Source organism: Budorcas taxicolor, chromosome 4, assembly GCF_023091745.1.
Source record: "Budorcas taxicolor isolate Tak-1 chromosome 4, Takin1.1, whole genome shotgun sequence".
Lineage (NCBI taxonomy): Eukaryota > Metazoa > Chordata > Mammalia > Artiodactyla > Bovidae > Budorcas > Budorcas taxicolor.
Window position 1 is genome coordinate 68030880 of NC_068913.1, and position 25595 is coordinate 68056474.

Sequence of the window (25595 nt, forward strand, 5' to 3'; positions counted from 1 at the left end):
ATCGGAAGGCTCTTTAATAGCAAGCGTATGGTAATTACATCGTTGGATGAGATCCCCACCCACAGGGGAGTGAGGAAGGAGCAGGTGTAGACACGGTTCAATTTGGGGTTTACACTGCTGAAGCATCTAACCAAGGGCAACAGTTTTTGGCAACCCATTTCACAGTTCTATAATTTACAAGAGATTTCTTCGAAAAGAAATATAAAGGCAAAGAAAGCATACACACCCTGCATGAGACATTTCTCACCTAAAAAACAAAAGCCCCAAACCATTCCTTGCTTTTGCTTCTTATGCGGATAGCTCAACGTTGCTCTCGTACACAAGCGAAGACTGGTTCACAGATGGTCTCGGGTTTTCCTAGAACTGACGGTTTCCTCTCTCCTCTAAAAAGCTGAGGAGATACAAAGCAGTGCTCTGTATCTTATCTGCCTAGCTATCGGAAGGTATTTAAAGTAAAAAATGAATCTGAAGAAACAAAAACAAAAGGAAAAAACAGGCAAAGGCAGTTTTTACAAAGAACAGACCGTCAGCTTTCTCCGTGGTATTGAACAACTTGAACGCACAGTTCTCAGCAAATTAGATGTTCATTTGTGTGTGGCCTGGCGCCTGCTTTTAACTACTTGTGCCTATTCAACCGTACCGTGCTTTAAATGGACTTTCTACAACATGAAATGCTCATGGGTCCTCTGTTTTTGTAATCCAAATGTGAGTGATATCCAAATGTGAGTGATATCCAAATGTGATATCAAAGACAACACCTTATTTAACAACCTGCCCAATGAACATGAGCTTTAGCAACATATTTTACCACAGACACCACGTTGCCATGGATACCAGTGGCTACTGGCATTCTGGCAAGTCTGAGAATTAGTCTGCATAAAATCCAGAACACTTCAGCCTTTCACCTCATACCTGGTATCACCAAGATAACTGATTATGTCTTTATGGAAGAGGATTTGTTTTTAATGCAAAACATTTGAGGCTTCTCCAGTACTCTGAAGACTAACCGATCAGGCAACGGCATCTCTTTGGAGTTCTCACTCACTAGAGGGAAGCGGGATCTGGGATCCGCTTGAGTTTCAATTGTGCTCTTTCTCCAACCCGGAAGCGTGGTGGAGGAGGTGGGCTCTGCCCTCTGGCCAGTGGGGACATGTCTGACACAGACCCTTCTCTGCAGCGGAGAGCGAGGTCAGTTTTGGTTCTCCTGCCTGCCAGGTGATCAGAGGCCCCTCTCAGCTCTGACAGAACTTTGGAAATACAGGCTTCTCTGGCAGGTGGCTTAATGAGGAACAGAACTCCACTGATTTGCAGGACATCCAGTCTCCTTGGCTGAGGTGGGGGTGGATTTTTAAAGTCACAAAGCCACCCCACACTCAGGCCTTGCCTCTCAACAGGCAGCAGTCCCTTTTCAGGAAAGCAGGCCCCTGGTGAGATAGCCAGGAATATAGTTCTCTTGTACTTTATAGAATAACTGCCTCTTGGCTTTATTTATTTAAAGAGTCAGACCCTAACTCTGTCATCCTATTGAACACCTCACTCATCTCCTCCTACCACAGGTTAAGTCCTGCCTATTCTTGCGTGTCTTCACTCAAACCATGGGAAATCAGGTCTGTTCATACCACTGCTTCCCCATCTGTACATTTTAATATGCAAGATTTCTAAAATATAAATTCTGACAATGCTCTGGTATCACAGCTCCCCTGGGTCCAAACACTTTGTGCTCTCATGAACCAGAAGCAGTGTTTAGAGATGTACTTGTGCTGGGGAAAGGTTTCTGCTCCTATGTGGACACTGACTGTGAGAGGAGAGAGGTTTCACTCGCAGACACTGGAAACCTTGATTCTGGCACCAGGACACAAGGAGAATTCCTAAATAAGAGACTTTTCACGTTCTAGGCATGGGAGGGGGCAAGTACTATGTGCTGCTGGGAGCCTGGAAGACTTGGGTGGACACTGGGGTCTCCAGGGTGATGACAGGGATACCATAGGGTCTCACCTCCCTCCAGAATCCATTCTTCGACTCCCCAAAGTCTCTTCAGTACGATTATTAGGCAGGGAAAGTAACTGTGTCACCATCAGAAAAATGTTTCTGTGATTCACTCAAACCTGGGATCCAGGTTTTGTAATGTTGTCACAGGCATGACGTCACAGCCCACAGTGATCGATAAGCAATCAACCATCCCCCTATTCACACACCCACCCACACTCACACACATGCCTGCGCATATATACTCAGTCACTTCCTATTACTTCTTTCTCTCTCCCTGGATGACACGGCAACAAAGTACTCATCTTTCACTCTCTCCCAGCTATTCCTCACCTGAATTCCCCTTCTCAGTTAAGTTAAACTTATTCTACTTCCAAAGCCCCAGTCTGTCAGGGCACCAGGAAAACTCTTGCCTTCCACAGCAAAGCACGCCAACTGGAATAAGTATGTTTTCCACATTCCTGGGGGACCTCCTTCACCTTCTCACCCAAGGAACAGAATCTCATCAGCCCCTTAGCATCGGGGCTAAGGGGCTGCGAACACTCACAGAACAATACAAACAAGATTCATAAGGTATTCCCTTTGCATTTCTTGAAGAGTTTCCTTGACTGTAGCTCTTTATACACACACACAATAAGACAGTTAAGGAAGGGCAGTGGTTCAAGCAGGAAGGCAAACCACCTGCTTTAGGTGAGTGAAGGGACTGGCTCAAGGTCACGGGCAGAGTCAGGACTAAATCCAGGTCTGCCTCCTAACTCCTGGGTCTCCGCTCCTCCCATAGTGCCACAGTGCCTCTCCGCTCAGTGTGTTTATGTGTTTGTGAGAGTCTAGCCAGGGAACCACTTCCATAATGAGAACCACAGGCTGCCTGTGTCCCTGACCAGGCAGGTGAGGCTCCACAGTGAGCAAGCTCTAGTGACACCCAAACAGAGAATGCACAGCGCTGGCGGGTGTGTGTATGTGTGCACGTGTGTCAGCGTGCAATGGAGCGGATACGCACAATCAGAGAAAACGAAGCTTTAGAGGAAACAATCTGATTCGCAAAGTTCTTTGGGGTTTTGTCACAAAAATAAGAAACACACAGCAATGTTCCCCCCAACCCCTGGGGGCAGAACAAAGACCAGATTTCTCCCCGGCATGGAATGGCTGAGTTTATCTCAGCTCAACTTTTATAAACAGAGAACATTTGCATAATAATGCCAAAATGCATCTGGTCAAAGCCTAAACACTTTTTTCATAAAATACATTTTATATTAATGTCCATTCCATTTTTGAACATATGTAAATTTAGATTTTTAAGCCTTGAACTACAAAATTTCCAATTTACCTCTGAATGGAGCAAGCTAGTCAAGCATTTTCATTTTGGTGGCAGAAGTCATCCTTTCGGCCTACTGTGTGAAAATGGAGCTTATGGATCTGGGTGCTACCTATGGGGAGGTGCAATTCCAATCACCTGTGCTCAGGTACACAGCCAATCAGAACACGGGCATGAGAGCGAAGCGTGTAGTCTGCTCACCCCACTGGATGAAACCTCAAGGTTTGTTTTGTTAACAGGCTACTCTAAAGGAAATTCATTTCACTTTAAGTTAACCTTTAATATGTCTTTCCAAGAAAAAAAAAATCAAGACAAAACGTGGGCACTGAAGCACGGATGGAAACCACGAAATTATTTTACCTGATGACTTGAAACTGCAGGACACCATTTTAACCACAAGCAGCTGTGCGCCTCACAGCACCAATCAATTAAACAGAAAATGTTGAGATAATCAAGTTTACACCGACATGCCTGGAAGATATACAAGACTCCCATAAGCTCTGTGGCCTCTACCGCAGCTTTCTTAATCTAAAACTTTGACAACCCAACAGGCACACGTGTGCATGTTAACAACAGTTCCACCCCAGATGTTACGATTTGTCAAGTGTTGTAAAAGAGGCAGTCCGCATCTTTTATTAAAACCAGAGATGCAGAAGGGTCTAAGAAAAATGAATGTTTTAAATAATTCCATGTTAGCATTGCAAAGAATTTCCTCACTCAGTGTTTGTGGCCAAAAGGTGACAGCAGTGTTTCCAGTTATTATCACAGTTGTTTCTGTAAGTTGTCTATTTTGATCATTAACACTTCCCCACTGAACCAAGCTAACCCATGATTTAAAAAGTCCCACCTTCTTATCACTTTATGACTTCATTGCAATTGAATTCTTCAAAGCACTTGATTACAATTTTTAAATAAATTATAGAGTGGGATCTTTTCCTTGACTTTTTTTTGAAAGAATAAGAGATGAATTAAGGAAGTAAAGAAGGATTCCATCATATTAAAAAAATTTGTTTTATCCTGGTTTATTTTTCCTTTTAAATTCAGCTATGGCTTCAAAGTTTAAGTGGCACTTGGATTCGGGATGTTTTCATAGTTTAATAAGTTGCCATCTTGTTATAAAGAGAGAAGGTAAATGTTTCATATGGGGGTGGCTTATGAACATTTTCAAGAAATCAATAATTCATGTCATCCCATTTATATTCTCCACTTTAAAAGTAGCTTTGGAATCAGCATGTTTTAAAATAACTGAACATGCAAGTAATGTTTCCACCTAACCATGAACCAGTTGCTCTATATCCAGGTAACTCAGTAATGGCAGAACACTTAAACACAGGCTTCTTTGCTTTTCTTACCCTCTTAATCCAAAATTAAGTAATTCTCCTTTTCTGCCCATGTATTTGCACTTGGGCAGTTTTAATGACTAGATATTAAAACTCATGCTTTATAAGCAAAACCTTCCACTTACACACACTTAAAAGGTACATAAAAAGTGCAGACTGCATTTCTTCTCTGCCATGCTTTCCCTCAATAATGTCACCTGTGATGACTCAACGCATATCCTTAATACATTCAGAGTTCTCGACATTCGAGTCAGCAAATGTTAGTTCTCCAACATAAACTCAAGAGAGAACAGTCAGCCACAGAATGGACTCTAAATTCAAACTGGCAAAGGCTACCGAGACAACTCCATAGAGACCCACTGAAACGGGAGTAAAATTCAGGTCACTTCTGAGCAAAGCTCATCCCAGATATTGTGTGGTCATTAAAAAGGTATTTCATATTAATTTGGATGCTGGGAGTCAGACGTCCTGTTTCGAAGTGCTAATGCAAAATGCTAACCCAGGAGCTCACGACCCCACCCTAGGTACACGGGGCTCACTCTCCTTCTCAGGCGGGAGCCCTTGGAAGTCTACTGCTGACTGACCCCCATCTGGGGGTGGTCCGCTTCTGGCTCCTCCTCTTCCACGTCTGCACTGTACTCTTCAAAAGCGTCGTCATCTGCATCCGGAAGCCCCAGTAACTACAGGGGAGAGAAGAGAAGCAGCTGTGAGTGCCAAGTGGCCAAAAGGCAGGAAGGCAACCAAAGGCAGCTGATACAAATTCAACAGCACTGATGACAAGGGAGGCAAGGGTACACAATGAAGAAAAGACGCTCTCTTCAATAAGTCGTGCTGAGAAAACTGGACGGCTCCATGTAGAGGAGTGAAATTAGAACATTCTCTCACATCATATACAAAAATAAATCAAAACGGAGTAAAGATCTAAATGTAAGACCAGAAACCATAAAACTCCTAGAAGGAAACATAAGCATAACACTCTTTAACATAAATTGTAGCAATATTGTTTTGGATCCATCTCCTAAGGTAAAAGAAATAAAAGGAAAAACAAACAAATGGGACCTAATGGAACTTAAAAGCTTTTGCACAGCAAAGGAAACCACTGACAATACAAAAAGACAACCTACTGAATAGGAGAAATATTTGCAAATGATATGACTGATAAGGGGTTAATATTCAAAATACATAAACAGCTCATACAACTCAATAAAAAACAAAAACAAAAACAATCAAAAAATGGGCAGAAGACCTGAGATACAGATGGCCAACAGGCACATGAAAAGATGCTCAACACTGCTAATTATTAGAGAAATGAAAATCAAAACCACAATAATATCACTTCAAACTTCAGAATGGCTGTTATCAAAAAGTCTATAAATAGCAAATATTGGAGAGGATATGGAAAAAAAGGAACCCTACTACACTGTTGGTGGGAATGTAAATTGGTGCAGCCACCATGGAAAACAGGATGGAGGTTCCTCCAAAAGCTAAAAATAGAACTACCATATGACCCAGCAATTCCACTCCCGAGTATGTATCTGAAGAAAACAAAAATACTAACTCAAAAAGACACATGTGCCCCAATGCACACAGCAGCATTATTCACAATAGCCAAGATATGGAAGTAACCTAAATGTCCATCAACAGATGACTGGATAAAGAAGGCGTGACACACACAAACACACACACACACACTGGAGTTGTTACTCAGCCATGAAAAAGAATGAAATTCTGCCACTTGCAACAACATGGCTAAACCTAGAGAGTATTATGCTTAGTGAAATAAGTCAGATAGAGAAAGACAAATACTCTGTTATCACTTCTATGTGGAATCTAAAAGATCATATGAATGCATACAACAAAACAGAAAAAGACTCATAGATAGAGAACAAACTTGTGGTGACCAGTAGGGAGAGGGAAGGAGAAAGGGGCAAAACACGAGTAGGGGATTCAGAGATACAAACAATTATGTGTAAAGTAAATAAGCAACAAGAATATATTGTATAGCATGGGGGATTATAGCTATTGTTATGTAATAACTTAAATGGAATATAATTATAAAAATATTGACTCATTACACTATGCTGCACACAGGTCACAACTACTAACAAAATGTTGTAAATAAACTATATTTCAATTTTAAAAAATTCAACAGCACTTAACAGGACTCAGTACAGCAGCTATGGATATCTCATGGAAGTCAACTACCTTTATAATTATTTTCATAAACTTATTTGATGAAAATGTCAATTGCTCAATGGATTGGTGCTCACAGGGCTAGTAGGTTTTATCAGAGAGTCTAGAGAGTCTCTGCTTTTAAGTATCATCCACATATAATATTTATGCACACACAGGTATCTGGGCTGTCAGCAGCAGTACAGTGAACAGTGCTGACTATCCCATCAAGATGTTAATATCTATTCCCCTCTATATTTTCTCCTATAAAAATGCATGCTATTATTCATAAAACACGTGTAAAAACACAGAAACTACTAACACATTCAACAAAATAAATTATGGCGCATCCATAAAATAGAATCTTATATATCCACTTAAAGTAATATTTTTGAATTATCTAGTGATATAAGAAAATGTACTGGACTTCCCTGGTGGTCCAGTGATTAAGAATCCACCTGCCAATGCAGGGGACATTGGTTTGATCCCTTGTCCGGGAAGATTCCACATGCCTCAGGGCAACTAAGTCCACAGGTCACAACTACTGAGCCTGTGCTCTAAGCCCAGGTCCCACAAAAGAAGCCACCACAATGAGAAGCCCACAGAGTGCAACTAGATAAAGCCCATGCGCAGCAATGAAGACCCAGCACAGCCAAAAACAAATATAAATAATTTTTTTAAAATGTTCTCATATGTATACAAGGACGATGAAAATTACATTTTCATTATGATACAAATTTTTTTTTAAGTATATGCAAATGCAAAGAAAAAAAGACTTCAATGAAATAAGCCCAAATTTTACGAGTAGTCTTTTAGGCAGTGTGATTACGGATAATTTTTTCCTTTTGATCTTTCTGTATTTTCCAAATGCTCTATAATTATCATCAGGGAAATTCACGATAAATACACAGTAAACATTTTCTTAAAGCACTGGCTGGTCCTGGGTTAGAAACTGTGAGTGCCCCTTGCTGGGTCAGTTCAATATGGATGAATGCTCTGGTGCCGGCAGGAAGCCATGGCTGTGGGCATCTTGGCCTTGTCTTGTGATCCTGGGCTGCCAACCCTCAACTCCTTGATGAACCTTTCTCACATGTGGCCCCTTGGTTGATCATTCTCAGGCAAGGATCAACCATTTTCAGGCCACTTCACTGAATGGCCCTATGATCCAAACACTAAATGCATTAGGACAAAGTAAGACGGACTGTTCCGTTGACTCTGCACTGCCTCCCAGCACCCTGCCATCCGCCCCCTTGCCATTCCCTCTCAAAGACTTCCAGGAGGAAAGGGTAAGCAGAGTCCTGACCAAAGTAACAGCTTTACCCTGAAGTTCTCAGACCATAACTCTTTACAGGTCTCAGAGAGCCCTCTGAACATACCTGGGACAAAAATCATCTGCCGGGCATCATGGATCATATGATACACGGGGTCTGCCAGGGCACCACGGCCCACTGCAGACATGAGCTCAGAAGGCTGCAGCTGTCTCAGAGACACTGCTGACTGCGGAGAAGGGCAGGGAGGGCACATCTTGTCTCCACAGTGGCATCTGTCTTGTGTGTGCTGGGGAGAAGGGAGAAGCCCCTTTCTCCTACCACTGTCTCCCTTCTGCATCTTAGTGGATGGAATAAAAGGTAAAGTTGGACTCCAAGGAGGGATAAAAGATGGTTGGTTACAATGAACACAGTTGACTAATATTTCGGTGTTCAGTTTTAAGAGCTGCTGGATGATACAGCAAGGTGAAAGTATCAAATGAACGGTACCACTGAAGTAGCTGATAAAACATAAATATTGTTGCTGTGACCAAGAACTTCAGAGTCACCAAAACGCTAAAAGAAGACTCATGAATTCAATAAGAAATGTAACTTCTCATTGTACTGAAGGGATGCTCCTTAAAAGAGGAATGGTCACTGTATTCCTTTTCAGTTAACAAATCTGACTGGCTGCCTGGAGCCTTGGGTTCAGGACAATTCTGAGGCTCAGTGGGGAAGATCCTGTTCAGTTAGCAATGGCTGTCACAGGTACAGAAAGTGCAGCTGAGGCATGCATCTATATATACTGGCCATCTTGTCCTAAAGCGACATGCCATTGATTAGCCTTGGTCATTATACTTTACATAATTCACATGGACCCAAACTGTAGGTATCCCTTAATACTCACTCTCTCCTCAGCTTAGGTTGGCTTGTAGAAGAGGTTCCAGCAAGCCAAGCATGAACCCCTACCCCTCTCCTCTGCCCAGCTTCCCACCTTATCTTCTGTGTGAATCCAAAGCACATAGGTCTAGATCCAGAGCATCAGCCACACTGGGAGGCCCTTCTCTTTGGCAGGAAACATTCAGATGCTATTTGAGAGCTCAACATCCCTATCCTTGGGCTTCCAGGAGTGCTAGTGGCAAAGAACCCGACTGCCAACGCAACAGACATAAGAGACACGGGTTCGATCCCTGGGTCGGGAAGATCCCTTGGAGGAGGGCATGGCAACCCACTCCGGTATTCCTGCCTGGAGAATCCCATGGACAGAGGAGCCTGGTGGGCTGCAGTCCCTAGGGTTTGCAAAGTGCCCGACACGCCTGAACCAACTTAGCACGCATGCATGTACCCCTATCCTTATATAGAGAGAGAAAAGAAATAGCTCTCAATGGCTGTCAGGACATTTCGGGTACCTTAGTAAAGGGTCTGCAGATTCATTGAGAGGTTCTGTGGAAAAGGCACTGGACCTGGCAGCTTGGAAGCCAGGGTTCTGGTTGGGGGACCCCACCTTTGCTGAGCCTCAGTGTCCTTCTCTGTAAAGGACAGCTGCTCTACTCCAGAGAAACTATGGAGATTAAATGAGAGAGTGAATGTGGCCATGGTCTGCAAACCATAGAGCCTCATATGAATTATCTAGTCACAAAGACTGTCTGTTTCTCATTTTAAAGCACAGCCAGTTCAGTGATTCAAGGGGACTAATGATGCATGAGTAGCCTGTCTCCACCCCCCACTTCTTCTTCTCTCTTCTGCTGGGCTTGCTTCTAGACCCCCTCATGGCTAATCAGTCCTAGGAAGTAGGATGAGAGCTAAGAAACTCAGTTCTATCAGCCTCTTCATTTGATTCCCAGGCTTCCATTCCAATGAACCAACCAATTCTGTCATATTTCGGATTCAATCTAAGAGTTAATATTGGTTAGGCTACTGTGCTAGGTACAGTATAAGCAGCTTTCTGTATATGAATTCCGTTCATCTTCATAATAATCCTATGTGGTAGGTATTATTATTATCTCTCCTTTACAAAGAGAAGTTGAGTAAATTTGCCCAGTGTTACCCAGGAAGCATCAGAGGAGGATTCAAAACCAGGCCACTGGGTTGTAGACTTTACATAGCTAACCACCAGGCTACCCGGGAGATTCCCTTCCAGCTGTCCATGCTATTTCTATAGCTGGAGGCTTCAGTGTTTTCAACTGGGTAATAAACATTAAAAAATTCAATATGCAGTGTTAGCATCAACATTTATGAGTGTGTACAATTTGGAAGCATGCAGAGGAGAACGAAAAAAGCATAAGAGCAAGAAAGGACACCATACAGAAATGTAATAATCTAATGTTCCCACCTCTGCCTCCACTCTCATCTATGGCAGATAAGTCTAACTTCTGGGTTACCAGAGGTGGGGGTAGGGTGGGGAGGGAGAACTGGATGAAGACAATCAAAAAGTACAAACTTTCAGTTATAAGTTATTAATAAATACTAAGGATGTAATGTACATCATGGTAAATATAATTAAACATTGCTGCATGCTATATAAGACAGTTGTCAAAACAGTAAATCCTAAGAGTTCTCATTACAAGAGAGAAAGGTTTTATTTTCTATTTCACTTTGTATCTATATAAGATGATGGATATTCATGAAACTTACTGTGATAATTATTTTTCATGATGTATATAAGTCAAATCACTATGCTGTACACCATAAACTTATACAATGCTTTATGTCAATTACATCCCAACAAAACTGGGGGGTAAAAGAATAGATTGAAGAGCCAGACTGGAAAAAAAATAAATTTAATTACTGCATCCAAAATTTTAACAATCAAGAAGACATATCAGAAACAGGAATACAAACAGACTGGGAAGAATCCTGAGTCCTTGCTTTAACTGCACCCACACATTCTTATAAGGAAAAAGACAAGCCAATAAATCCTGTCAACTATATTTAAATTACTCCTGATAGAATCATTCACTTTTATTTTAGTAAAATTTTTTCACTTTCCTGGAAAAAAATCTTTATGATTGCTCTGGACAACAACGATAGCATTCCCAGGGTCTTGCTCCTTCGGAACTTTCTCTCAACACATAAGGACCACTGGAGTCCACCTATCCCAACAGGCCTGTGCCTAATGGGCAGAGATGCCGATCCTTGAGAACTGAAGCTCTTTGGACCCATGAGAGGATCGGTTATCTGCAAAACTAGCTCCAGGTCTTTTTAAAGGTGGTATAAACTAGCTGAGGCTGAAATCAGTTGCATTTAGCATCTGCCATCTCTGAAGGTGGCACTCAAGCGCTCAGACTATAGTGCCTTTATACAAGGAGACCGTATCTAGGCCTTGGGGTGCATGGTCAACCAGCTAGGCATCTGGGTCTTCCAGGAAGAGCCCTGTGGCTTTTGAGGTCCCTGTAAGCTCCTTCCAGAGGACTTTTTGAAGCAGCGTTTCTCATACTTTGCTGTGTACATGACTCACCTTGGGATCTACCTAAAAGGGAGACTATGATTCAGTGGGTCTCAGGTGGGACCCGAGATTCTGCTTTGCTAACAAGCTCCCAGGTGATGGGCATACTGCTGATCCAGAAACCACAGTCTGAGTACTGAGACTAAAGCATTTGGGAAATTTGCCACTGTTTATCTTAAGCCAGGAGAAGAGAGCAGCAGAGGATGAGATGGTTGGATGGCATCACTGATTCAATGGACAGGAACTTGGGCAAACTCCAGGAGGTAGTGAAGTGAAGGACAGGGAAGCGGGGCATGCTGCAGTCCACGGGGTCAACAAGGCACTACTTAGACCCTGAACAAAAACGACGACCTTAAGCCATGATGCTGGTGCTACCAATAAACCTCTGATGGGATCCTGGTCAGTCTGTCTTCTCCATAATAGCAAAAGCAAATAGAGGTTAAGCGGCAAGAGTGATGTAAGACCCAAATGGGAAAGAACAATAGGTACTCTCTTACTTTAGGGGCATCATACCCTAAATGACAAGGGTTTGAATGTTCAAAACATGAGCAAACAACCAATCCCATGATAAACTTAAATTGTCAGCGTTCAGTGTGGTTTTCTTCTGGATGTGGTTGGCTGTTTTGTGTTTGTTTTTCTTACCAATATTTTTTGAAGTATAGTTTTATAATGTTGTTAATTCAATGTGTCTTTATTAAAACCCACATTTGTGCATAATCTTTCCTATCAGACTTTATGACCCACTGGGGTAGCTTCCCACAGGTGGATTCTTTCTCTTCTTCCAGACTCTTGAGCAGACGAGAAGAGTAGAGGCAAGAAATAAACTTTTTTGGGTCACAAAGGGTTTTCCTGTGGGGTTTAATCCCTAGCTCTCCAGACACTAGTGGCAAAAAAATTACCAATCTTGCTCATGTCAGTAAGACATAATTAAGGAAATTTTTCTTGTGGAAATGTCTCTGCTTCTCAAAAGAGAAAAAAACGTGGAGTCACATAGCAACCCCAGGGAAAGGACGAAGGTCAGTCCGAGTGAGAAAACCTGGAAAAGCGTGGGCTCTCACTCAATGAAGGGCCATGAAAGCAACATCAACCAAAACAGCACAGGAAATTGTCATAGCAACAGGTGCCTCGTGACCCTAACGTCCACCGTGCTGGTAAGAGGAAGAATAACACTCCAGGAGAAGAGAGTAAAGCTTTGGGAGAGCTGAAAGGGCACAGATGAGGTTGGGTTTTACAACTAACTTGGAAATGGTAAGCTCTCTCTTCTCTTGTGAACTGTTCTCTAACCAGGGGAGAGACTGTCAATCACTACTAAATAAAACATACAAAAACATGGAGGGGATAAAAAGGAACAGTATGGTCAACATTACTTAGACCCATAACCACTCTTTCATTGACTAGCTCACTCATGTGATAACCAGCGACCATCAATTCAGGACCATTTAAACAAGAAAAATGCAGGATTCCAACAATTCTCCACCTCACATTTATCGAAGCTGGTGACAGGTGTCTCTGAAGCCATTACTGGTCTCAGGACACAGAGAAACCCATCTGCTCACAAACTGCAATGACAGCCTGCTTGGTGTTGTCACTGCACACGTGTACCATTTGAATATGACAATCTGGCAGGAAGGAGAAAAACTAGGTGGAAGCTAGGAGGCCCCTGGAGTGTAGCAGAATATGGGTAAGTCCAGGAGGGAGGCTGCCCGGCTCCATCCATGGAGTCACATATCCACCTAATACACATTTCCTAACAGCAGTTACGAGCTGGAAATGGACCTGTAGTTACTGTTTAGTCACTAGCTCATGTCCTATTCTTTGTAACCCCATAGACTGTAACCTGCCAGGCTCCTCTGTCCATGTGATTTCCCAGGCAAGAATACTGGAGTGGGTTGCCATTTCCTTCTTCAGGGGATCTTCCTGACCCAGAGACTGAACCTGTGTTTCTTGCATTGGCAGGCGGGTTCTGTACTGCTGAGCCACCAGGGAAGCCCCTGGAAATGGAGACTAACCTTGATAGGGTGGCTGGGCTTTGATAGCCCTGTGTGTGTTCTGATTCTGAAGCTCTCCATGCATCCATAAGACAGTGAAACATGTATGACCCCCATTTTAAAGATGGGAACACTAAGGCTGAGCAACCTGCTAAAGGCCACACAGGCTAGGAGCTGGCCAGGCCGGGGCTGAGCCACCATGCCCCATGGAGGAACATCTCTAAGGTTCTCTCACTAAAGGAGCCAAGGCAGGCCTTCCTCGTCTTTATTCTTATCCAGCCCTCCTCCCCTGCTGACCCAATCCGGATCTTGCCCTTTCTTCAAGTCTAACCTCCCCATGAAGCCCCTGCCCATACTTCCTTCCTCGATGAGCCCACTCATATCTGAGATTCCCAGTCCTCTGGACACATCGTGGACAAGACAACCTTAAAAAAAATCACAACATAGCTCCTGATCATAAATGGTTTCTGTAACATCATGGAAAATTTAGAAAATCCAGAAAAGGAAACAAGTATCATTCATAGCCTTGTCACCAGAGCCTCTTTGGTCCTGTGTCCCTCTGGAGGAGAGGAGCATCTGGTCGTCCCTCTTGTAGCACTAGCCTCCACCCCAGTGAGCTGCGTGGATGAAGTACTGAATGGATGATTATTATTTTGCCAAAATCAATGTTGATAAACTTTTGGCTATAATACCTCAACACTACCCCTTGAAAATCCTTTACCTTAGCTAGATGATTCTGTTAAGTGTGTGCCGAAATGACTTAGCAAATTGTTTTCTCTCTCCACCAGAAACCTAAGAGTCCCAAGAAGGTTTTCACTACTGAGCTCACCTCTCAACAGTATTTTGCCAAGTGTCCCCATCCCACCCATGCCAATGCCAGCCTTTAATCAGTGCTTCTCATGTGTGTGCACTGCACTAAGTCCCCAACAAAAGTTGTGTCGTTTAATCTTCACAGCAGCCCTAAGGTAACTATCGTCATTTATTTCCTAGTTTTAACAAATGAGGAAACTGAGAAACAGCAAGGTCAAGTAATTTAGCTGAGGTCACACAGCCAGCAAGTGGCAGACCTGGGATTTGAATCCAGGCAGCCTGCCCCCCAGAGCATGGGTTCTTCATCACTGTAGTAACCTGATTCTGCATAACTAGGTCAAGGGACCACAACCATCATGCTGCGGTCGGTGCCTGTTCACTGACATCCTCTCGGAAAACGCTTCCCCAAAGAGCCAGCAGAGTGGAGCAAGGAGACAGGGAATGGCCCTCCCTCCATCTGCAAGGCATCAGGCAGAGGGTCTGGGCCGAAATCAGTGCTTAGTCATGGAACCTGGGCTTTCTCTGTACTTTTCTGTGGCTGCCTCTCCTCCCAGAAAGCCAGCTCCTAGAGCACAGGCCTAGGCACTGTGCCCTGTCTCCTGCAGGAGCTTCCCAGGTGGCGCGGTGGTAAAGAAACCACCTGCTGACGCAGGAGACACAAGAGACGAAGAGATGCGAGTTCGATTCCTGGGTCGGGAAGATGCTCTGGGGAAGGAAATGGCAACCCACTTCAGTACTCCCACCTAGAAAGTCCCATGGACAGAGGAGCCTGGTGGGCTACAGCCCACGGAGTCGAAAAGAGTCAGACACGACTGAGCGCGCGCCGCTTCGGCGAAGAGCAGATGATCCTGCATTTTGTTAATCATGTTATGAAGAGACAGAGGAAAAAGAGGAAGGTAAGATGGTGAATAAGAAAAAGAATAATTATCTTTTCTTGTCAAATCCAACAACAGATTTCTCTGGTAGGGCACGGGCTTTGTGAGATTGGTTGTTTTGGCGAGGGAGGGGCGGGGAGGCAAACATAAAGCAGGGAGAAGCACCCCGTCTACGAAATGGGAAGGTCTAAAGGTAAAGAGCGCTGCCGCAGCACGCTGAGCCTCGCGGGCAGGACACTCGGGAGGCCAGGAGATGACTCCATGCTTTTGGTCCAGGCAGGCAGGCATGTGTGGGTTCAGCAAAGTGAATTGACTCTGCTTGACTGCTGCCCCCAAAGGCAGCAGAAAGCTGTCAATAGAAAGGTCCTTATCTTTCTGGAAACACTGCATAGGACAGGGGCTGGCAATGGGCCTGCCAAGGGAAAACAAGGATTCAAAGCCATGAATGAGGCTGTTCTAAGAGGAAGGTGAAAATATTCCTCCCGTGGTTTCCCCAACTATTAAAAAAAAAAAAAAAAAGCAGCCGCACAATTGGATCAGATTATCAAAAATTTTCAGGGAAATGACAGACTCAAGTTCACCTGCTTGATAACCTTGCAGCATTTGGGTACGTGTTACTTCAACAAATACTACGAGCTACGACAGCAACAAGACCCCTTTCTGAGTCATAACCTAAGCCTCCTTTATATAAAACAGATGAGCAGCAGTGGAGAGAAAGGCACTCTTCTGTGGAGAGGGAGAGGGTGAAGCTTCCCCCCCGATCTCCAGAAGCCCTTCACCCAGTCTGTAACACTCCCTTTCTCATCCGATCTAGGGCACATCATAACTGAGAGAAACCCAAGCCTGCGTGTATTGCACCCTCACCAGCCCTGAGAAGGCACTTCCCTGAAGACAAAAACTCAGCCAGAGCGCCCAGCACACAAAAGCTTCCCTAGCAAAGGGGGCCTCGTGCCAGGCAGAGGCCCCACCTTGGGAGCACCATCCTGCCCGCTTTGGCGGGAAGCTCCACTTGAGAAATGGACTCAGGAAGCCCAACAGCATTAATAAAATCTGCGTGTCTCTGTTACACAAAGCAGCTTGATCTGAAAGAAAGTATTCAACCAAGTCAATTGCTTTTAGCTAAATATCTGGATTTTTTGGACTGCATTTGTTTTCCCTTTACATACAGCTGCCTGGTTGCTTAAGCACAGTCACAGGCTTGGTAAAGCAAGATGGCAGAAAGGGCTCTGGTGGGAGCTCACCTTCCCTAGTGAAGCACATTCTGCTGGTAACATGTTGCTGGCCACCACAGATGAGAGAACCAGGTGGCCAGCTCATGAGTGGACCCTCTGTGGAAACCAGCTGCAAAGTGAGTATCATGTACTAATCAGATATTTGGGGGGGTTCGGGGGGGAAGGTAAGATTTACGGAAATCCATTTTTTTTCCTTTAACTTTTGCCTGCTTTGATGTCTCTACTCGGGTGTCTAACAGGCATTTCAAACACTGACAAGTCCACAACTGAAGTTTTGGTGGTCTCACTCCTTTAGTTTTTTCCTGCAACTGTCCCCATTTCAGTAAACGAACGCCATTCCCTTCAGTGAGTAGATGAGGAACTCTGGAGTCACCCTCATCTTCTTTTTGGATGACAGTGACAGCCTCCTCACGGGCCTCCCTGCACCCCCTCTCCCCCTCACAGCCTGCTCTCTGCTAGGTGGATCTCTCTGGTGCTCCAGCCCTTCAGAGGCTCCCCAGGTCAAGTCCTTTTGTGACCTGCAAGCCCCAGAAATTCCTCAAGATTCACCTCTCACTCCTCCTGCCTTCCCCCTTCACTCGGGCCACACCAGCCTCCCCTTGTTCCCTGAGCCCTGGCTTTCTCTCCCCCGGTGGCTGTATCTGCTGTTCTCTCTACCTGGAAAGCTCTTCCTGCGGATCCCCTCACGGCCCACATCTCATTTCAGTTTCACTTAGGTAACCTTCTCAGTGAAGCATTGCCTGCTCCCCTAATCAAAACTGTCAGGGCCTCAGACACTTCTCAGCCCCTTTCCCTGACTCATGTTGTTTTCTCCTTGGCACTTGGCACTAACACGTCATGTGCTGTCCTCATTTATCTTGTCTCCCTGACACTAGAATACAAGCCCGGTGAGATCTAAGATTTTCATCTGTCTGGTTCAAGTGCTAGGGACAGAGCAGTAAAGAGTATCAAGGGCTTACTAGGTGTTCAGTAAATACAAACTGAATGGAGCAAGTGGGATAGACCAGTATCTGTAAGTCAAAAATCTATTTTGGATGAGTCAAACAGGCTTAGAAAATGAACAAACAACAACAAAAAGAATTGGTTGGACAAATGATATTAATCAGACAGAGTGACAAAGGCCGTTTAAAACTCCTCTTCTTATAATGGTGGATTAAGTGACACTGGTCAGGACCAACTCTTCCACAGAGAACTAAAAGGCCATTTAAAACTCCTCTTCTTATAATGGTGGATTAAGTGATACTGGTCAGGACCAACTCTTCCACAGAGAACTAAGAAAGCTGGATTCAATATGAAAAATGCCTTCTTAATTATATTGAGAGTTAGTACCCATAGATGTAAGCCTATCATAAAAAGTTGCTTTTGTCCTGAGGACATCTCATCTACTGTTCTCAAAGAAACTATGGCCTGCTTGGCCTACTCCAAAGTCAACAAAGGAGCTTCTGTGGCAAACCATCCTCGCTTTAGGCTAGGACCCCAAAAGTCTATGCTATGGTCTGAATATTTATGTTCTCCCCTCCAGAGTCATATGCTGAAATCCTACCCCTCCGGGTGATGATATCAGAAGGTGGGCCCTTAAGGAGGTGATCAGATCATGTAGGTGGAGCCCTCATAAATGACCAAGTGCCCTTATCAAAGAGGCTCTTGGCTTCTCTTTCTCTCCTTCCACCATAGGAGGTTCAATGAAAAGATGGCCACCTGTCCAGGAAGTGAGCCCTCACAAGATACCAGCTCTACTGGCACACTGGTCTTGGACTTCTAGCCTCTAGAACAGTGAAAAATAAATTCTTGTTTATAAGCCACCTAGTGTTTTGTTATAACAGCCTGAACAGACTGAGTCTGCTCTCAGAACAAGAAGAAACCAGGCCTGCAACCTGGCATTGCATCACCTGGAGAGTTCTAAGAACTACAAGTCTTAAATTATTTGAAGGTGGTCTCCGACTGAATCCTCTCTGGAGGAAAGTACCATTATCTTAGGCCTCAATTTATCCCAAAAATATAAATCTTCAAATACAAATATACAAATTTTCAAGCACACAGAGATAATTCAACACACAAAGAAACAAGATACCAGGAAGGGGACCCAGTGAAAACAAAAGATGACAAAATAGACTTCAAAATTTTGAAACACTGGAATATCCCAAAGTCTCTTATGCAGCTAAGCCTACCATGTTCAGAGAAACAAAAACAAGTTTGAAGATTCCAAGAAAGAAATAGATACTAGGGTTTTCCCTGGTGGGTCACGGGTCAGTGGTAAAGAATCCCCCTGCCAATGTAGGAGACATGCATTCAATACCTGATCAGGGAAGATCCCACAGGCCTTGGAGCAACTAAGCCCGTGTGGGACTGAGCCTGTGCTCTAGAGCTCGGGAACCACAACCACTGAACCCATGTGCTGCAAATACTAAAGCCCGCACACACTAGAGCCTGTGCTCCGCAACAAGAGACCACCACAATGGGAAGCCCGGGCTAGACTAGTTCCTCCCACAGCTAGAGGAATAGCCCCGGCTTACTGCAACTAGAGAAAACCCAGAGCAGCAACAAAGACCCAACACAGCCAAAACTAAAATTATAAAAAAAGAAGTAGATACTATATTAAAAGATTTGAAAAAAAAAAAGGAAATTCTAGAAGAAATAACATTGAAACTGTAGAGTGCTTACAGTGGGCAGGGAAGTGAACTTGGGGGAAATGTCACACAATCTGACTTTGTCTTCCAATAAAGAGAGAGAAGTAGTTTATAAAATAGGGGTGAGTATTCATTTCACATACTTTTCATCTAGAATGAAACAAACCATCAGCTAACCACAAACATCCAGATTCCTAAATCCTAAGGAGGCTGGGGGGCGGGGGGGTGGGGTGGGGGAAGCAAGCTCTCTACAAGAGACTTTATCAAAAGAGAAAAGAACAACTGTCCTGTTTCTTCGCCTCCATATCCATCCACATGAGGGTATATCCTTTATACTGCCTTCTGGCAATTTTCTATTACAAGAGATCCTCCATAGCACTTGCAAGCATTTTGGTTTTAAGTCTACTGGATGAGAACCGGAATACTCAGTTGTCTCATAAAAGACTGTGTGCTTCCCACCCAATCAGAGATTCTTAACTCAAGGGATGCTAGAAATAACCATCATCCCTGCAACAAACAGCTGTGTCGCACCCCGTTCCCCCTCCCTCTCCGCCTTCAGCCTCCCTCCACGAACTGCTATCTTTAAGCCACAGGGCAGACAAGAGAAAAACAATTAGTCATTCCGGGTTTTGCCCACTTCCCCACAATCCGTGTTATTCAGAGCACAGTCACTGGAGACAATAAGACAGCTTTGGAAGCCAAGCAGGCACCTACAGGTCTGAAAGACTTGAAGACTTTTTCCAAGACTTCATGGAGTGTCTTCTTGCCGCAGGAGGAGATGTAATCCTGTGCTAGCTGCAAGAAAGGCAGGCAGTCTTCACTCTCACTCCACACGTGCTGCGTGCCCACCAGTAAGGGAAAGGAGAAAACAAAGACACAGTTATTCTACTCAGTCTGAAATACACAAAACCAAGAAGATTTTTTCAATTATGTGAATTTGAAGAAGGCCTCCATTCCAGAGTAAAAATCCATATAGTTATTCTTGACTTGTATTGAAGGCAGAAAATGAATACCCTGCAGAAAGCCCCCGTGCTCCTGGTCCATAATCTCACCTGCTCAATTTTCCATCAGATCTGCCCATACATAGTAAAAGGGCAGGGGGATCAATATTCCCCTTCCCGTGATTTCCGATGTCCCTCTCCTGATGCTGGCAAAGTGAAAGTGAAAATGAAGTCGCTCAGTTGTGCCTGACTCTTTGTGACCCCATGGATAGTAGCCTGCACCAAGCTCCTCCGTCCATGAGATTTTCAAGGCAAGAGTACTGGAGTGGATTGCCATTTAGGGTGGCTTTAAAATGGGAGGGAGGAGAAACCAAGAGCTTGCATAATCCTTACCACTGCCTTCAGCAATGGCTGAAGGATTAAGAACGAGTTTGTAACTGCTTACTCGGAAACATTCTTTACCCAGATTAGCCTGAGAGTGAGGGCGATGGTCACTTTGCTTCAAAATTGAAACATGTATACTATTATGTAAGAAACGAATCGCCAGTCTATGTTCGATACAGGATACAAGATGCTTGGGGCTGGTACACGAGGATGATCCAGAGAGATGATATGGGGTGGGAGGTGGGAGGGGGGTTCAGGATTGGGAACTCATGTATACCCATAGCTGATTCATGTCAATGTATGGCAAAACCAATACAGTATTGTAAAGCAAAATAAAGTAAAAATAAAAAATTTTTTTTTAATTTAAAAAAAGAAAAAAAAATGAAATGAATTTAGGAGAACACATGGAAAAGTCATCCCTACTCACCAGGAAACAAAGGCTCTCTGAAATCTCACCTTCCCTTAAAATGCTTTAAGAGGACATTGTAGGGCTTCCCTGGAGGCACAATGGTAAAAAATCTACCTGCCAATGCAGGAGATGTGGGTTCAATTCCTGTGTCAAGAAGATCCCACATGCTGTGGAGCAGTGCCACAACTAACAAGCCTATCTTCCAGAGCCCAGGAGCTGCAACTCTTTGAGCCCAGGTGCAGCAACTACCAAAGCCCCTGCACCTAGAGCCTCTGCTCTGCAACAAGAGAAGCCTGTGCAACTAGAGGGCAGCCCCCACTTGCCTCGACTAGAGAAAAGCCCATGTAGCAGTGAAGACCCAGCAAAGCCAAAAAAAGAAAAATAAATAAAAATTATTTTATATACACACACACACACACACACACACACACACACACACACACACATATATATATATATATATATAAAAGAGGGCAACGTACCCAAGCAACACTTTGTGATGTTAACATGCACCAGGAGGAAACTGATATAGGCTTTATTTTTTCTTAGGCTAGACAAATATTTTTTTTACTTTCCCACATGAGGATATCCATTTTAGCACATCTTTAAGACTTGGCTAGTTTCTCCCATAAATGTTCAAGGATCTGGAATAAGCCCAAGAAACTAGTTTGAGAGATGAAGATGCAGAAGCCCCCTGCTCTGCATATCTGCACAACAGGATGGGGATAGGGGTTACTGAAGACCAGGATAATATCAGGGTGTCAGTCAGGTACCAAGCATTGCTGTTTACAGGGGCCGGATCAATGACAGCTCAACACTGGTGAAAAAAGTGTAGAGGAGAGGAAGATGTTTGCCAGCTGAGAGCAAGGAACAGGCACTGGGCAGCAAGGGACAGATCAATTTGGAGAAATGGTCCATGTCAAGCATATACTTACCCCTGCTATTAATACAAATGATTAGAGCATCACCCCCAGAAAGTCATAGGCCCAACATGCAATAAACAGATTTTCCCTTCTTCCTTTTCACTGCAGTATCCTCAGGAACTGGAAAGAACTGAAAACGCTGCTCAGATTCAAGAGAGAATAACGTGCTAATATGCCATCGTTACACCCCAATTATCTGTGTTTCACAGATGTGAAAGTCCAATTCTGATACATGCCGCTCTATTTCCAGCAGACTTCTAGAGTAGCTTCCTCCGTGACCTAATAAAGATACCTTCTAGATTCTCTAACTTTAGAGAACAGTTCAAACATGATTCCCTATTAAGTGGAGGCCCTTAAAGTTGTAGAGTCACTAAAATGCCAGTCATGTAATCGTCTCTTGCATTGTACAAAAAGCATAATAGTACAGTTCAGTTCAGTTGCTCAGTCGTGTCTGACTCTTTGCAACCCCATGAATCACAGCACGCCAGGCCTCCCTGTCCATCACCAACTCCCGGAGTTCACTCAGACTCACGTCCATCAAGTCGGTGATACCATCCAGCCATCTAATCCTCTGTCATCCCCTTCTCCTCCTGCCCCCAATCCCTCCCAGCATCAGAGTCTTTTCCAATGAGTCAACTCTTCGCATGAGGTGACCAAAGTACTGGAGTTTCAGCTTTAGCATCAGTCCTTCCAATGAACACCAGGATTGATCTCCTTTAGAATGGACTAGTTGGATCTCCTTGCAGTCCAAGGGACTCTCAGGAGTCTTCTCCAACACCACAGTTCAAAAGCATCAATTCTTTGGTGCCCAGCTTTCTTTATAGTCCAACTTTCACATCCATACGTGACCACTGGAAAAACCACAGCCTTGACTAGATGGACCTTTGTTGGCAAAGCAATGTCTCTGCTTTTCAATATGCTATCTAGGTTGGTCATAACTTTCCTTCCAAGGAGTAAGTGTCTTTTAATTTCATGGCTTCAATCACCATCTGCAGTGATTTTGGAGCCCCCCAAAATAAAGTCAGCCACTGTTTCCACTGTTTCCCCATCTATTTCCCATGAAGTGATGGGACCAGATGCCATGATCTTAGTTTTCTGAATGTTGAGCTTTAGGCCAACTTTTTCACTCTCCTCTTTCACTTTCATCAAGAAGCTTTTTAGTTCCTCTTCACTTTCTGCCATAAGGGTGGTATCATCTGCATATCTGAGGTTATTGATATTTCTCCCAGCAATCTTGATTCCAGCTTGTGTTTCTTCCAGTCCAGCATTTCTCATGATGTACTCTACATATAAGTTAAATAAGCACGGTGACAATATACAGCCTTGATGTACTCCTTGTCCTACTTGGAACCAGTCTGTTGTTCCATGTCTAGTTCTAACTGTTGCTTCCTGACCTGGAAACAGATTTCTCAAACAGCAGGTCAGGTGGTCTGGTATTCCCATCTCTTTCAGAATTTTCCACAGTTTATTGTGATCCACACAGTCAAAGGCTTTGGCATAGTCAATAAAGCAGAAATAGATGTTTTTCTGGAACTCTCTTGCTTTTTCCATGATCCAGAGGATGTTGGCAATTTGATCTCTGGTTCCTCTGCCTTTTCTAAAACCAGCTTGAACATCTGGGAGTTTACAGTTCACATATTGCTGAAGCCTGGCTTGGAGAATTTTGAGCATTACTTTACCGGCGTGTGAGATGAGTGCAATTGTGCGGTAGTTTGAGCATTCTTTGGCATTGCCTTTCTTTGGGATTGGAATGAAAACTGCCCTTTTCCAGTCCTGTGGCCACTGCTGAGTTTTCCAAATTTGTTGGCATATTGAGTGCAGCACTTTCACAGCATCATCTTTCAAGATTTGAAATAGCTCCACTGGAATTCCATCACCTCCACTAGCTTTGTTCGTAGTGATGCTTTCTAAGGCCCACTTGACTTCACATTCCAGGAGGTCTGGCTCTAGGTGAGTGATCATACCATCGTGATTATCTTGGTCGTGAAGATCTTTTTTTGTACAGTTCTTCTGTGTATTCTTGCCACCTCTTCTTAATATCTTCTGCTTCTGTTAGGTCCATACCATTTCTGTCCTTTATCGAGCCCATCTTTGCATGAAATGTTCCCTTGGTATCTCTAATTTTCTTGAAGAGATCTCTAGTCTTCCCCATTCTGTTGTTTTCCTCTATTTCTTTGCATTGATTGCTGAGGAAGGCTTTCTTATCTCTTCTTGCTATTCTTTGGAACTCTGCATTCAGATGCTTATATCTTTCCTTTTTGCTTCTCTTCTTTTCACAGCTATTTATAAGGCCTCCTCAGACAGCCATTTTGCTTTTTTGGATTTCTTTTCCATGGGGATGATCTTGATCCCTGTCTCTTGTACAATGTCATGAATCTCAGTCCATAGTTCATCAGGCACTCTATCTATCAGATCTAGTCCCTTAAATCTATTTCTCACTTCCACTGTATAATCATAAGGGATTTGATTTAGGTCATAGCTGAATGGTCTAGTGGTTTTCCCTACTTTCTTCAATTTAAGTCTGAATTTGGCAATAACGAGCTCATGATCTGAGCCACAGCTTGCTTGTTTTTGCTGACTGTATAGAGCTTCTCCATCTTTGGCTGCAAAGAATATAATCAATCTGATTTCAGTGTTGACCATCTGGTGATGTCCATGTGTAGAGTCTTCTCTTGTACAAAGTGCCTTTAAATCCATTATTGCACTTGATTCTTAGTGGGGATTCAGCAAGAACAATAAAGTCCACCTTAATACAAGTTTGGCTCAACACCTATTTCAAACTCAAATTTTAAAAAGTTCTGGCATATTTCAAATTCTTATCCAAGTCAGAGATGGGATTAACACCTAGCACCACACAAAGGAAAATCTTAGGCCTGCCTTCTTCCCTAGACTTGTTATGAAGATTACAGAGAAAGTAAAAAGTTGATTAAGTACCTAGTACAGTGCCTGGCTGGCAGATAGTACAATAGCTTTTCAATAAATGATGGCTATAAGTCCCCTATTTCCCCTTTTGCATTTTCAGGATGGTGTGGGGGATTTCCACCCTCAGTAGCGCTAAATCAGACAGCCTATGTGACTTCACTGAGAACACTATCCAAGGCAACTTGGGTTAGAATTAATTCAGAAGCAGGTGTATCTATGAAAACCTTGTATTTTTTTTTTTTTTTTTTACAAATATAGCCTGTTTTTTAACTATCTTTTTTTTAAAAAAAAGTATTTTAAGTTACAAATTAAGGAAATAAATTAAGAAAAGTATATCACTCAAAGTGTTAGTCGCTCAGTCGTGTCCAACTCTTTGCAATCCCATCGATTGTAGCCCATCAGGCACCTCTGTCCACGGGATTCTTCAGCCAAGAATAGTGGAGTGGGTTGCCATTTCCTTCCCCAATATCACTCAAACTGTAACAGAATCACAGTGTATCCACCACCACCGGGCAATCAGTTTCTGCAGCTTAAGTGTTTCTAAGGTATCTACAGCCTCATGCAGAGGAGGTTATTCACGCCACCATTTTCATTACTCCACTTTTGGAGTTGCTGATTTATAAATACATTGGAGAAGAAAGACTTGCATACATGTCTGCTAAGTCACTTCCATCATGTCTGACTCTTACGTGTCCATGGGATTCTTCAGGCAAGAACACTGGAGTAGGTTGCCATGCCCTCCCTCCAGGGGATCTTCCTGACCCGGGGATGGAACCTGCGTCTCCTGCGTCTCCTGCAGCTCCTGCGCCTCCTGCAGCTCCTGCACTGCAGGTGAATTCTTCACCGCTGAGCCACCAGGGAAGCTCTGGAGAAGAAAGACTTAACACCTGGGAAAGGCCTTCCTGTCCATTCTCCCTAAATTTCCTTGACGTGGCTTTCTAACTTATCCCGCATTGCCAGCAGTGTTGGTTTTCTGGTT

At 43.7% G+C, this 25595-nt stretch overlaps 1 protein-coding gene across 1 annotated transcript in view; it reads right to left on the reverse strand.

The window, feature by feature from the left end:
- Positions 1 to 25595, reverse strand: part of MTURN (maturin, neural progenitor differentiation regulator homolog) — a 34778-nt gene continuing 9183 nt past the window's right edge. The window contains exons 2-3 of the mRNA XM_052638740.1: positions 19752 to 19874; positions 1 to 5321 (exon numbers count right to left, since the gene is read on the reverse strand). Coding sequence (XP_052494700.1) covers positions 5211 to 5321; positions 19752 to 19874 — 234 coding nt within the window. The 3' untranslated portion in view covers positions 1 to 5210. The remainder of the gene's footprint in view (positions 5322 to 19751; positions 19875 to 25595) is intronic.